At 39.8% G+C, this 13,396-nt stretch overlaps 2 protein-coding genes and 1 pseudogene across 2 annotated transcripts in view; 1 reads left to right on the top strand and 2 right to left on the bottom strand.

The window, feature by feature from the left end:
- The window catches only part of LOC106599895 (saxiphilin-like), a 67,322-nt gene that overhangs the window by 37,777 nt on the left and 16,149 nt on the right, over positions 1-13,396 (bottom strand). The gene's annotated exons all lie outside the window — the stretch shown is intronic.
- On the top strand, positions 348-2,222 carry LOC106591027 (equistatin-like). Its single transcript, XM_045712737.1, has 5 exons — positions 348-478; positions 986-1,049; positions 1,694-1,825; positions 1,920-2,015; positions 2,099-2,222. Exons 2-4 carry the CDS (start codon positions 998-1,000, stop codon positions 1,997-1,999), a joined length of 264 nt encoding a protein of 87 aa, XP_045568693.1. The 5' UTR covers positions 348-478; positions 986-997; the 3' UTR covers positions 2,000-2,015; positions 2,099-2,222.
- Positions 9,179-11,050, bottom strand: LOC123733278 (equistatin-like; annotated as a pseudogene).

Genomic DNA, 13,396 nt, shown 5'->3' with positions numbered 1-13,396 from the left:
CAGTGTCACACCAACTCTCAGACATAATTTGCAAAGGAAGCATTTGTGTTTAGTGAGTCTGTTAGATCAGAGGCAGTAGGGATGACCAGGGATGTTCTCTTGATAAGTGTGTGAATTAGACCATTTTTTCTGTCCTGCTAATCATTCAAAATCTAACGAGTACTTTTGGGTGTCGGGGAAAATGTATGGAGTAAAAAGTACATTATTTTCTTTAGGAATGTAGTGAAGTGAAAGTTGAAATAAATAGAAGTAGTAAAGTAAAGATACCCCAAAATACTACTTAAGTAGTACTTTAAAGAATTTTTACATAAGTACTTTACACCACCAGCTAATGGCCGACATCGGGATCTCTTGTTGGGTTAATGAGGCAACTAGTCACACCTGTGACAGATCCTTTAAAAGGAGAGGTGGAAGAGGTAGACCATAACTCACAGACAACAGAGAGACAACCAGTGAATCCCTTGGAAGAGTGCAGAAGGTGAGCTTGTGATATTATTTAGTAGACTTGCTGCCTCTCAAATGGCACGTTAATCTTATGTGGCCCTGGTCAAGTGTAGTGCACTATATATGACCCCCCTGAATTTAAGAGCATAGACTAATAGTTACCTTTGTAGTGAATAGAAGTCTCTGTCAAGATCTAGTCTGCTTCCCCTTCCCTGCGTAGTGCACTGTGGGCCCTCGTCAAAGGTGGTTCACTACATAAGGAATGAGGAGCCATTTGGGAAGGATTCATATTCCTGTGTGCCAGGCTCTTCAACCACATACAATAGATTAGATGATACCTGAATTTTAGTGGAAGAATCGTAGCGCGCCGTGTTGCCGATACTCGCTTGTTGGGGTCCTCAGGACTGGGTTTAGCAATTGTTGCATAAGTTTTGTACTTAACACAGGGTTTCCTCAACCTCTCCTCTAGTACCCACAGCCATTCCAGATGATTTAAAATGCTCAACTAATCTCGCTCTTGTTCGCTCTCTCTCTCTCTCAGGAGACTATCACCATGGCGATATTGACCATCATTCTGCTTGTTAGCACAGCTTTTGCTCTGGGAGGTAAGAGTGATGTACCTCACACTTACTCACCAACATTTGAATAAAAACGTTAGTGGGTGTTGATCTGTCCTATTCACACACGTACGTATTAATGTTTTGTTTCATAACCAGTTGTCCCTTGGGCAGCCATTATCAACCGTGACACTGGAGAGAAGGTTGTCTTGCTCAAGGGCACATAGACAGATATTTTAACTTGACATTCAGGGATTAAAACTAGGAACCTTTGTGTTACTGGCCCAACTCTCTAACCGCTAGGCTACCTGCCACTCCTCTTGTTCCAGAGATGTATATTGGTGTCTAGATGCTGGACTGAGGTATTCTGATATGAATGGTTTGATCATTCAACTGGATGTATGATTGGATTGTCAGGAAGTAACACTGACACAACTTACCCCCACTTTCAGTCTTAGTTTCATCAGCTGTTATACAAAAGACAGAAACTGAATTGACTGCACAGGGCTTTTAAACAAGTAGCGCAATTTCAGTATTTAGCCAGGAAGTACCTAGGTTACATCTGAAATGGAACATACTCTGTATAAAATACTTCTGACCAGGGCCCATATGGGACGCAACCCAAGATTCCGGCATGCATGTGCTGCAATGTTATGTCCACATTACAATCAATCTATGTTACCTGTGTCCAGATGCTACGTTACGACCCATGACCCCCTGTGAGCGTGCTAGATATGCCGCGACACATGGCCCAATTGGAGCCTACATCCCCACGTGTGACGCCGCTGGACGATACACCCCTAAGCAATGTTCGGGCTCTACAGGTTAACACGGACGCACATATACACACACTAAATTCTCCAATTCAGTTGAATGTTACAGTAAATATTGTATGTGCAACATGTCTATTTCTGGTAGGTTACTGTTGGTGTGTGACCACTACTGGACAGAAGATTCAGGGTACGGAGACTCCACCAGGCACTGCTATCAACTGCTAGCAACTGTTCCACCAAGGTGTGTGTATATACATACTCATTCACTAAATGTTATTTCTTTGCAGCTGATTCTGGATGTTAATGTTTTTTGTCTAATTGTAGATGAAAGGCGTTGGAATGAAGTCTTTGAAAAGACGGACAGTTGTCTTTACTGTACGACAGGAACTGATTCACGCCCCATATAAATGCATGAAGAAATCCAGAGATTAAACTGTTGATTTACTTACTTTATTGTTGGTGTGATTATCTGAACCAGTCCATTTCTGGGAAATGGAGGAAGGAGTAGGACTGTATTACCGGCAGTTACAAGAAATGAAGGCAGTCAAATTCCACGTGACCATTTAGTAATTAGGCTTCTCCAAGCTCTGATGCTGGTGATGGTCATTAGTTGCCTGGTACTCAGCACTCTATTGTCCCTCTAATCACTCTGACATCAATGCAAATGTAAAACATTTCATGAGCTCATGTTGCGCAACATTTCTATAACCTATGCAATTGTCTGAGAACTGCCTCATGGCTTCTATTAGAAAGAGGATCCCATCAGCTTTCTATAGGTTAGATCTACTATATTTGCAGTACCAGTCAAAAGTTTGAACACACCTACTCATTCCAGGGTTTTCATCTAATATTTTCAACTATGACATAACACATGGAATCACATCTTAAACCAAAATATATTGAGATTCTTCAAAGTAGCCACCCTTTGCCTTGACAGCTTTGTACACTCTTGGCATTCTCTCAACCAGATTCATGGAATGCATTTCAATTAACGGGTGTGACTTAATTTGTGGAATTTCTTTCCTCAATGCGTAAGAGCCGATCAGTTGTGACAAGGTAGGGGTGGTATACAGAAAATAGCCCTATTTGTTATTTTAAGCCCAAGAACAGCTCAATGCAAAGAGAAACAGCCCATTACTTTAAGACAGGAAGGTCAGTCAATGCGGAACATTGCACTTAAAGAAACGTTCAAAGTTCTTAGTCTCAAAAACCAAGAGCTACGATGACTCATGAGGCTCACCACAGGAAAGGAAGACCCAGAGTTACCTCTCTTGCAGAGGATATGTTCAATAGAGATACCAGTCTTAGAATATGTGTTTCACAGAGTTCAAGTAAGACACCTCAACATCAACTGTTCGGAGGAGACTGCGTGAATCAGGCCTTCATGTTCGAATTGCTGCCAAGATACTACTTTCCGGAACAGACTATGGGAGGTGCACAGTACTACATGGAACTCTATTCCACATCAAACTCATGCCAGCAGTAAGATTAGATTTAAAAAAACGGAGAAAAATACACTGAAGCAACACATGCATACAAACACACGATAACATACACCCATGTACGCTTGGATTTTGTGTTATAGATATGTGGTAGAGGCCTGAGGGCACACACTTAATATGTTGTGAAATCTGTTATGAATGTATGGTAATGTCTTTAACCTGTTAGGGCTAGGGGGGCAGTATTTGCACGGCTGGATAAAAAAATGTACCCGATTTAATCTGGTTACTAATCCTACCCAGTAACTAGAATATGCATATACTTATTATATATGGATAGAAAACACCCTAAAGTTTCTAAAACTGTTTGAATGGTGTCTGTGAGTATAACAGAACTCATTTGGCAGGCAAAACCCTGAGACATTTTCTGACAGGAAGTGGATACCTGATGTGTTGTATTACCTTTAAACCTATGCCATTGAAAAACACAGGGGCTGAGGAATATTTTGGCACTTCCTATTGCTTCCACTAGATGTCACCAGCCTTTACAAAGTGTTTTGAGTCTTCTGGAGGGAGATCTGACCGAACAAGAGCCATGGAACGATGATGGCCCATTAGACACCTGGCGCGCGAGTTCATGTTGGGTACCCTCGTTCCAATACGTTATAAAAGAGAATGCATTCGTCCACCTTGAATATTATTCATGTTCTGGTTAAAAAAGGCCCTAATGATTTATGCTATACAACGTTTGACATGTTTGAACGAACGTAAATATATTTTTTCCCCTCGTTCATGAAGTGAAGTCCGGCGGGCTTAGATCATGTGCTAACAAGACGGAGATTTTTGGACATAAATGATGAGCTTTTTTGAACAAAACTACATTCGTTATGGACCTGTGATACCTGGAAGTGACATCTGATGAAGAGAATCAAAGGTAATGGATTATTTACATAGTATTTTCGATTTTAGATCTCCCCAACATGGCGGCTAGTCTGTATCGCGAACGCGTATTTTTCTGGGCGCAGTGCTCAGATTATTGCAAAGTGTGATTTCCCAGTAAGGTTATTTTTAAATCTGGCAAGTTGATTGCGTTCAAGAGATGTAAATCTATAATTCTTTAAATGACAATATAATATTTTACCAATGTTTTCTCATTTTAATTATTTAATTTGTGGTGCTGACTTTAATGCCGGTTATTGGAGGGAAACGATTTCCTGAACATCAACGCCACAGTAAAACGCTGTTTTTGGATATAAATATGAACTTGATAGAACTAAAAATGCATGCATTGTCTAACACAATGTCCTAGGAGTGTCATCTGTTGGAGATTGTAAAAGGTTAGTGCATAATTTTAGCTGATTTTATGGTTTTGGTGACGCCTGTCTTTGAATTGGCACAACATTACACACAACTCTTGTAAATGTACTGTCCTAACATACTCTAAATTTATGCTTTCGCCGTAAAACCTTTTTGAAATCGTAAAACGTGGTTAGATTAAGGAGATGTTTATCTTTCAAAGGGTGTAAAATAGTTGTATGTTTGAAAAATTTGAATTTTGACATTTATTTGGATTCAAATTTGCCGCTCTTGAAATGCACCTGCTGTTGATGGAGTGCACCACGGGTGGGACGCTTACGTCCCACATAGCCCATAGAGGTTAAATCCTTTCAGTCTGGGAAAATCCCAGGGCTTGATGGCATACCGGTAGAGGTATATCAAGTTTTTTTTGTTATATACTAAAAGCTCCATTGTTAGATTTGTTTTAACTACTCCTATAGAAATGGTAGTTTGTCAGGTATTCAGCAGGAAGGTCTGATTTCTCTATTATTAAAACACTACCCAGATGGCAAATATAAAGACCCAGTCTATCTAAAAAACTGGAGGCCCCTTACACTTCAATGTTGTGATGTAAAAATACTAGCAAAATGCATAGCACTCAGAATTTAAAGGGTTTTACCTGGTATTGTTCATCATGATCAGACATTTTTTTTTACATGGACGATACATTGGAGATTATATACGACAACTACTAGACATAATAGAACATCATGAAACGTATAATAAGCCAGGAATGGTATTTATAGCGGATTTTGAAAAGGCATTTGATAAAGTAAAACTGGATTTTATTTATAAATGCCTGGATTTTTTCAATTTCGGCAATTCTCTTATAAAATGGGTAAAAATAATGTATAGCAACCCCAGGTGTAAAATAACGGCTACTTCTCAGAGAGTTTTGAATTGTCAAGAGGAATAAACAAGGGTGTCCGTGGTCACCATATCTATTCGTTATGGCCATCGAAATGTTAGCTATGAAAATCAGATCCAATAACAACATTAGAGGATTAGATATCCAAGGTTTAAAACAAAGGTGTCCATGTATTTCGATGGCTCAAGTTTTAAATTAAGTCCGCAAGCTAGATCTCTGCAATGTGTCATTGAAGATCTAGATAACTTTTCTGTACTCTCTGGACATAAACCTAATTATGATAAGTGTTCAATATTATGTATTGAATCCTTCAAAATTCGACTTTTACATTATCCTGCAGTTTACCCATAAAATGGGCTGATGGTGAAGTGGACATACTCAGTATTCATATCACAAAAGATATAAATAAGCTCTACACAATGAATTTCAAAATAGAATGTGCCCATCTATATAATGAATATGAATTGGGTGGGTTGAGATTATTCAACATAAAAGCACTAAACCTCTCTCTAAAAGCTTCACTCATTCAAAGGTTTTACTTGAACCCTATATGGTTCTCAAGTAGATTACTAAGAAAAGCTCATCCATTGTTTAAAAATGGCCATTTTGCCTTTGTGCAGATTGCCATGTCTCATTTTCGATTAATTGAAAATGATACTTTTTTCAAAGTATCTCTCTTTTTCAAACAAGCATTGCAGAGCTGGCTACAAGTTCTATGTCACCCCCCTGAAAAGATAAAACAAATATTACAACACATATTATGGCTGAAGTCAAATGTGCTGGTTGATAAAATACCTGTATTTATGGGAAATATGTTTGAACAGGGTATTTTGTTCATAAATGATATTGTAAATTGGAATGGTAGAATTATGGCCTTCATGGAGTTATCAGAACTGTAAGGAAAGGTCTGCTCAATCCAAGAGTACAACCAATTGATTACAGCATTACCCCAAAAATGGAGGAGGCAAGTGGCAGCGGGAGGAGGTAGGGAACTGGTCTGTCTGCCCAACATAAAGGATCAAAACTTGCGGAGGAATAAAAATAGCATAAATAGGAAAGTATACCAGTTTCATTTGAGGACCAGGATGTTGACAACTGCGCCATACAGATTGCAAAATAGTTGGGAAGAGATTTGAGTTGATATATGAAACACAAGATTCAAGACTTCGTGCTTTTCAGCTAAAATGATTATATAGAATTCTTGCTACCAACAAAATGCTGAATATTTGGGTAATAAAATCATCGAAGCTCTGCAGATTTTGTTGTGAGGATACAGAATCAATAGACCATTTGTTTTGGTATTGCCCTCAGGTAGCCTGTTTCTGGTCTCAGGTTCAGGAATGGCTGAAAATGCAGTCAATTACTAATATACTAAAACTCTTAGTAAAAGTATTTATCTTCAACTCGCAATCTGTGGATTCTATTCGATTACATAGATTGATATTGTACGTTAAACATCACAGCATAGTTGAAAGATATGTGTTGCGTGGAAACCCGAAGTGGGTGGCCAGCAGAGATACATGGGATGGGCTGAGGGAAGCTGAGGGTTGGTATGTGGAATTGGAGACAAGTGGGAGTGGAGTTGCTGTGTGGGAGATAGAATGATGGTCAAAGATAAAAGTCCAAATAAAACATTTAAAAAAGTACATTTGAATGACACTAAGTGGCAGTGTTTTTACAACAAATGCCGGTTTGCCTGAGGCTGATGCCGTGCAAGTGTTTGTGAACATGCATATACACACACTCTCATTCAAATAAACACATACATGTAATAGTGCCAGACATGCACACAAACATTTACAGTTGGCGTTGCTGTTATGATTTAATTGTCCTTGATATCCTTTGTTTTAAATTGCGTTGTTGTTTGCTGTTTTCTTCTGTCTTTTCCTTTTTTCTCTCTTTAGTTCATTCTCATGGTTGTTGGTGCATTGGGGGGTTCTTGGGGGTGGGGAATGGAATTAATTGTATTTTTTATTATTTTCTTCCTGGGGGGGCTGTGGGAGGGGTCTCGAATGGTTGAGGGACAGCTATTGGGGAACTGTGGGGGGGATATTGGAGGGTTCGGGATCAAGTTTTTGGCCTGGTGGTAGATCGGCCAACATTACATTTACATTTTAGTCATTTAGCAGACACTCTTATCCAGAGCGACTTACAGTAGTGAATACATACATTTCATTTCATGCATTTTTTTTTTGTACTGGGAATCGAACCCACAACCCTGGCATTGCACACACCAAGCTCTACCAACTGAGCCACAGGGAGGGCTCAACATGCCCTTGAGCAGAGAATTGACCCTGGATGCTTCTGTGTGTCGCTCTGAATGGGAATCTGTTGGACGACTGGGATGATGTAGTTATTGAGCGGCTTCACTGCAAGTATATTGTATGTTTCGAATATTCAATAAAGTAAAAAAAAATAATTAATAAAATATTTTAATAAAAAAGGACTCAGCCAATGCAGTATTTATTATGGATCCCCATTAGCTGCTGCCAAGGCAGAAGCTACTCATCCTGGGGTTCAGCAAAATCAAGGCAGTTATACATTTTAAAGACATTACCATACATTCATAACAGATTTCACAACATATTAAGTGTGTGCCCTCAGGCCTCTACCACATATCTATAACACAAAATCCAAGCGTACATGGGTGTATGTTATCGTGTGTTTGTATGCATGTGTTGCTTCAGTGTATTTTTCTCCGTTTTTTAAAATCTAATCTTACTGCTGGCATGAGTTTCTTGATGTGGAATAGAGTTCCATGTAGTACTGTGCACCTCCCATAGTCTGTTCCGGAAAGTAGTATCTTGGCAGCAATTCGAACATGAAGGCCTGATTCACGCAGTCTCCTCCGAACAGTTGATGTTGAGGTGTCTTACTTGAACTCTGTGAAACACATATTCTAAGACTGGTATCTCTATTGAACATATCCTCTGCAAGAGAGGTAACTCTGGGTCTTCCTTTCCTGTGGTGAGCCTCATGAGTCATCGTAGCTCTTGGTTTTTGAGACTAAGAACTTTGAACGTTTCTTTAAGTGCAATGTTCCGCATTGACTGACCTTCCTGTCTTAAAGTAATGGGCTGTTTCTCTTTGCATTGAGCTGTTCTTGGGCTTAAAATAACAAATAGGGCTATTTTCTGTATACCACCCCTACCTTGTCACAACTGATCGGCTCTTACGCATTGAGGAAAGAAATTCCACAAATTAAGTCACACCCGTTAATTGAAATGCATTCCATGAATCTGGTTGAGAGAATGCCAAGAGTGTACAAAGCTGTCAAGGCAAAGGGTGGCTACTTTGAAGAATCTCAATATATTTTGGTTTAAGATGTGATTCCATGTGTTATGTCATAGTTGAAAATATTAGATGAAAACCCTGGAATGAGTAGGTGTGTTCAAACTTTTGACTGGTACTGCAAATATAGTAGATCTAACCTATAGAAAGCTGATGGGATCCTCTTTCTAATAGAAGCCATGAGGCAGTTCTCAGACAATTGCATAGGTTATAGAAATGTTGCGCAACATGAGCTCATGAAATGTTTTACATTTGCATTGATGTCAGAGTGATTAGAGGGACAATAGAGTGCTGAGTACCAGGCAACTAATGACCATCACCAGCATCAGAGCTTGGAGAAGCCTAATTACTAAATGGTCACGTGGAATTTGACTGCCTTCATTTCTTGTAACTGCCGGTAATACAGTCCTACTCCTTCCTCCATTTCCCAGAAATGGACTGGTTCAGATAATCACACCAACAATAAAGTAAGTAAATCAACAGTTTAATCTCTGGATTTCTTCATGCATTTATATGGGGCGTGAATCAGTTCCTGTCGTACAGTAAAGACAACTGTCCGTCTTTTCAAAGACTTCATTCCAACGCCTTTCATCTACAATTAGACAAAAACATTAACATCCAGAATCAGCTGCAAAGAAATAACATTTAGTGAATGAGTATGTATATACACACACCTTGGTGGAACAGTTGCTAGCAGTTGATAGCAGTGCCTGGTGGAGTCTCCGTACCCCTGAATCTTCTGTCCAGTAGTGGTCACACACCAACAGTAACCTACCAGAAATAGACATGTTGCACATACAATATTTACTGTAACATTCAACTGAATTGGAGAATTTAGTGTGTGTATATGTGCGTCCGTGTTAACCTGTAGAGCCCGAACATTGCTTAGGGGTGTATCGTCCAGCGGCGTCACACGTGGGGATGTAGGCTCCAATTGGGCCATGTGTCGCGGCATATCTAGCACGCTCACAGGGGGGTCATGGGTCGTAACGTAGCATCTGGACACAGGTAACATAGATTGATTGTAATGTGGACATAACATTGCAGCACATGCATGCCGGAATCTTGGGTTGCGTCCCATATGGGCCCTGGTCAGAAGTATTTTATACAGAGTATGTTCCATTTCAGATGTAACCTAGGTACTTCCTGGCTAAATACTGAAATTGCGCTACTTGTTTAAAAGCCCTGTGCAGTCAATTCAGTTTCTGTCTTTTGTATAACAGCTGATGAAACTAAGACTGAAAGTGGGGGTAAGTTGTGTCAGTGTTACTTCCTGACAATCCAATCATACATCCAGTTGAATGATCAAACCATTCATATCAGAATACCTCAGTCCAGCATCTAGACACCAATATACATCTCTGGAACAAGAGGAGTGGCAGGTAGCCTAGCGGTTAGAGAGTTGGGCCAGTAACACAAAGGTTCCTAGTTTTAATCCCTGAATGTCAAGTTAAAATATCTGTCTATGTGCCCTTGAGCAAGACAACCTTCTCTCCAGTGTCACGGTTGATAATGGCTGCCCAAGGGACAACTGGTTATGAAACAAAACATTAATACGTACGTGTGTGAATAGGACAGATCAACACCCACTAACGTTTTTATTCAAATGTTGGTGAGTAAGTGTGAGGTACATCACTCTTACCTCCCAGAGCAAAAGCTGTGCTAACAAGCAGAATGATGGTCAATATCGCCATGGTGATAGTCTCCTGAGAGAGAGAGCGAACAAGAGCGAGATTAGTTGAGCATTTTAAATCATCTGGAATGGCTGTGGGTACTAGAGGAGAGGTTGAGGAAACCCTGTGTTAAGTACAAAACTTATGCAACAATTGCTAAACCCAGTCCTGAGGACCCCAACAAGCGAGTATCGGCAACACGGCGCGCTACGATTCTTCCACTAAAATTCAGGTATCATCTAATCTATTGTATGTGGTTGAAGAGCCTGGCACACAGGAATATGAATCCTTCCCAAATGGCTCCTCATTCCTTATGTAGTGAACCACCTTTGACGAGGGCCCACAGTGCACTACGCAGGGAAGGGGAAGCAGACTAGATCTTGACAGAGACTTCTATTCACTACAAAGGTAACTATTAGTCTATGCTCTTAAATTCAGGGGGGTCATATATAGTGCACTACACTTGACCAGGGCCACATAAGATCAACGTGCCATTTGAGAGGCAGCAAGTCTACTAAATAATATCACAAGCTCACCTTCTGCACTCTTCCAAGGGATTCACTGGTTGTCTCTCTGTTGTCTGTGAGTTATGGTCTACCTCTTCCACCTCTCCTTTTAAAGGATCTGTCACAGGTGTGACTAGTTGCCTCATTAACCCAACAAGAGATCCCGATGTCGGCCATTAGCTGGTGGTGTAAAGTACTTATGTAAAAATTCTTTAAAGTACTACTTAAGTAGTATTTTGGGGTATCTTTACTTTACTACTTCTATTTATTTCAACTTTCACTTCACTACATTCCTAAAGAAAATAATGTACTTTTTACTCCATACATTTTCCCCGACACCCAAAAGTACTCGTTAGATTTTGAATGATTAGCAGGACAGAAAAAATGGTCTAATTCACACACTTATCAAGAGAACATCCCTGGTCATCCCTACTGCCTCTGATCTAACAGACTCACTAAACACAAATGCTTCCTTTGCAAATTATGTCTGAGAGTTGGTGTGACACTGGCTATCCGTAATCAAATAAAAAAACAAGAAAATGGTGCCGTCTGGTTTGCTTAATATAATGAATTTGAAATGATTTATACTTTTACTTTTGAACTTAAGTATATTTTATCAATTACATTTCATGTTGATACTTCAGTATATTTGCTGAAACTTTTAAAACTTTACTCAAGTAATATTTACTGGGTGATTTACACTTTTACTTGAGTCATTTTCTCTGAAGGAATCTTCATAGGCAGTGAAGAGAGTAGTAGAGGAAGATGGGTCCAGTTTCAAGGGATCCTGAGAGGCTCCCTGTGAGTATGCCGAGGCCAATAGAGAGTGATAGGAATAACATGTGTTTCAGTAAGGTTGGTTTCTTAGCATTCATAGCCATGGTTATCAACTGTACCGCAGAAATGGAACATAAATCACTGAAAATATATGTTGTGGCGGTAGCTGCAGATAACTTCGTTGGGTTATGAGATTTTACCGCAGAAGAGTTATAAGGTGTGATGAACGATAGTGTCCCGTTTTCCCAGGCTGCCGGCCTGCTGTAGGACAAAGCCCATGCGGTAGAACTCAGCTCACGTAGACTTGCATCCTAGCCCATGTAGACTTGCATCTTCAGAGCGTAGCTGGATTGTGCGTCACATGCAATCAATCGAATCAATCAAATTGATTGATAAAGCCCATCTTACGTCAGCTGATGTCACAAAGTGCTGTACAGAAACCCAGCCTAAAACCCCAAACAGCAAGCATTGCAGGTGTAGAAGCACGGTGGATAGGAAAAACTCCCTAGAAAGGCCAGAACCTAGGAAGAAACCTAGAGAGGAACCAGGCTATGAGGGGTGGCCAGTCCTCTTCTGGCTGTGCCAGGTGGAGATTATAACAGAACATGGCTAAGATGTTCAAATGTTCATAGATGACCAGCAGGGTCAAATAATAATAATCACAGTTGTCGTCGATCATTCAGAGTATCTCTATCGCTCCTGCTGTCTCTAGAGAGTTGAAAACAGCAGGTCTGGGACAGGTAGCACGTCCGGTGAACAGGTCAGGGCTCGATAGCCGCAGCAGAACAGTTGAAACTGGAGCATCAGCATGGCCAGGTGGACTGGGGACCACCCATATCTTGTTGTTGGGGACCACCACCCATAAAAAAAACAGTTTCTGGCTAAAGAGACAAGACTAACAAGGGAAATCCATGAACTAATAGTACAGGTAGATAGCAATAAAAAAATATACTACAGAGGTACAAAATAAGTTAGAGAAAAAACAAATCGAACATGTGGAACTTATTCAAGAACAATCTAATGTAATCTATTACAAAAATAAAGCAAAGTGTATGGAATATGGAGAAAAATGCAGCAATTATTCCTGAATCTCCCATACAGGAACGCTAACAAAAATGATTTGCATAAAATCGTTACTGAAGACGGAGTCATCTATGATTCTCCCAATGATATTTTAGAAGAGGAAGCTAATTATTTTAGGCAGATGTTCACTTTTCCGTCTCATCCTTTCCCACTGAATGAAGATTGTACATTTACATTTAAATTTGAACATTTAGCAGATGCTCTTATCCAGAGCGACTTACAGTAGTGAATGCATACATTTCGTACATTTCATACATTTTTTTCCGTATTATGGTAAGCAATTCTTTCCAAATAATATAAAAACTGGAAAATTAACAAATGTACAGAAAGATCAGTGCGAAGACCAAATTACAGAAGAAAAACGTTTTGAAACTATTAAATCCTTTCAGTCTGGGAAAATCCCAGGGCTTGATGGCATACCGGTAGAGGTATATCAAGTGTTTTTTTTTATATACTAAAAGCTCCATTGTTAGATTTGTTTTAACTACACCTATAGAAATGGTAGTTTGTCAGGTATTCAGCAGGAAGGTCTGATTTCTCTATTATTAAAACACTACCCAGATGGCAAATATAAAGACCCAGTCTATCTAAAAAACTGGAGGCCCCTTACACTTCAATGTTGTGATGTAAAAATCCTAGCAAAATGC

This window comes from Salmo salar, unplaced genomic scaffold, assembly GCF_905237065.1.
Source record: "Salmo salar unplaced genomic scaffold, Ssal_v3.1, whole genome shotgun sequence".
NCBI classification, from domain to species: domain Eukaryota; kingdom Metazoa; phylum Chordata; class Actinopteri; order Salmoniformes; family Salmonidae; genus Salmo; species Salmo salar.
This window is presented reverse-complemented; position numbering and strand designations above follow the sequence as displayed.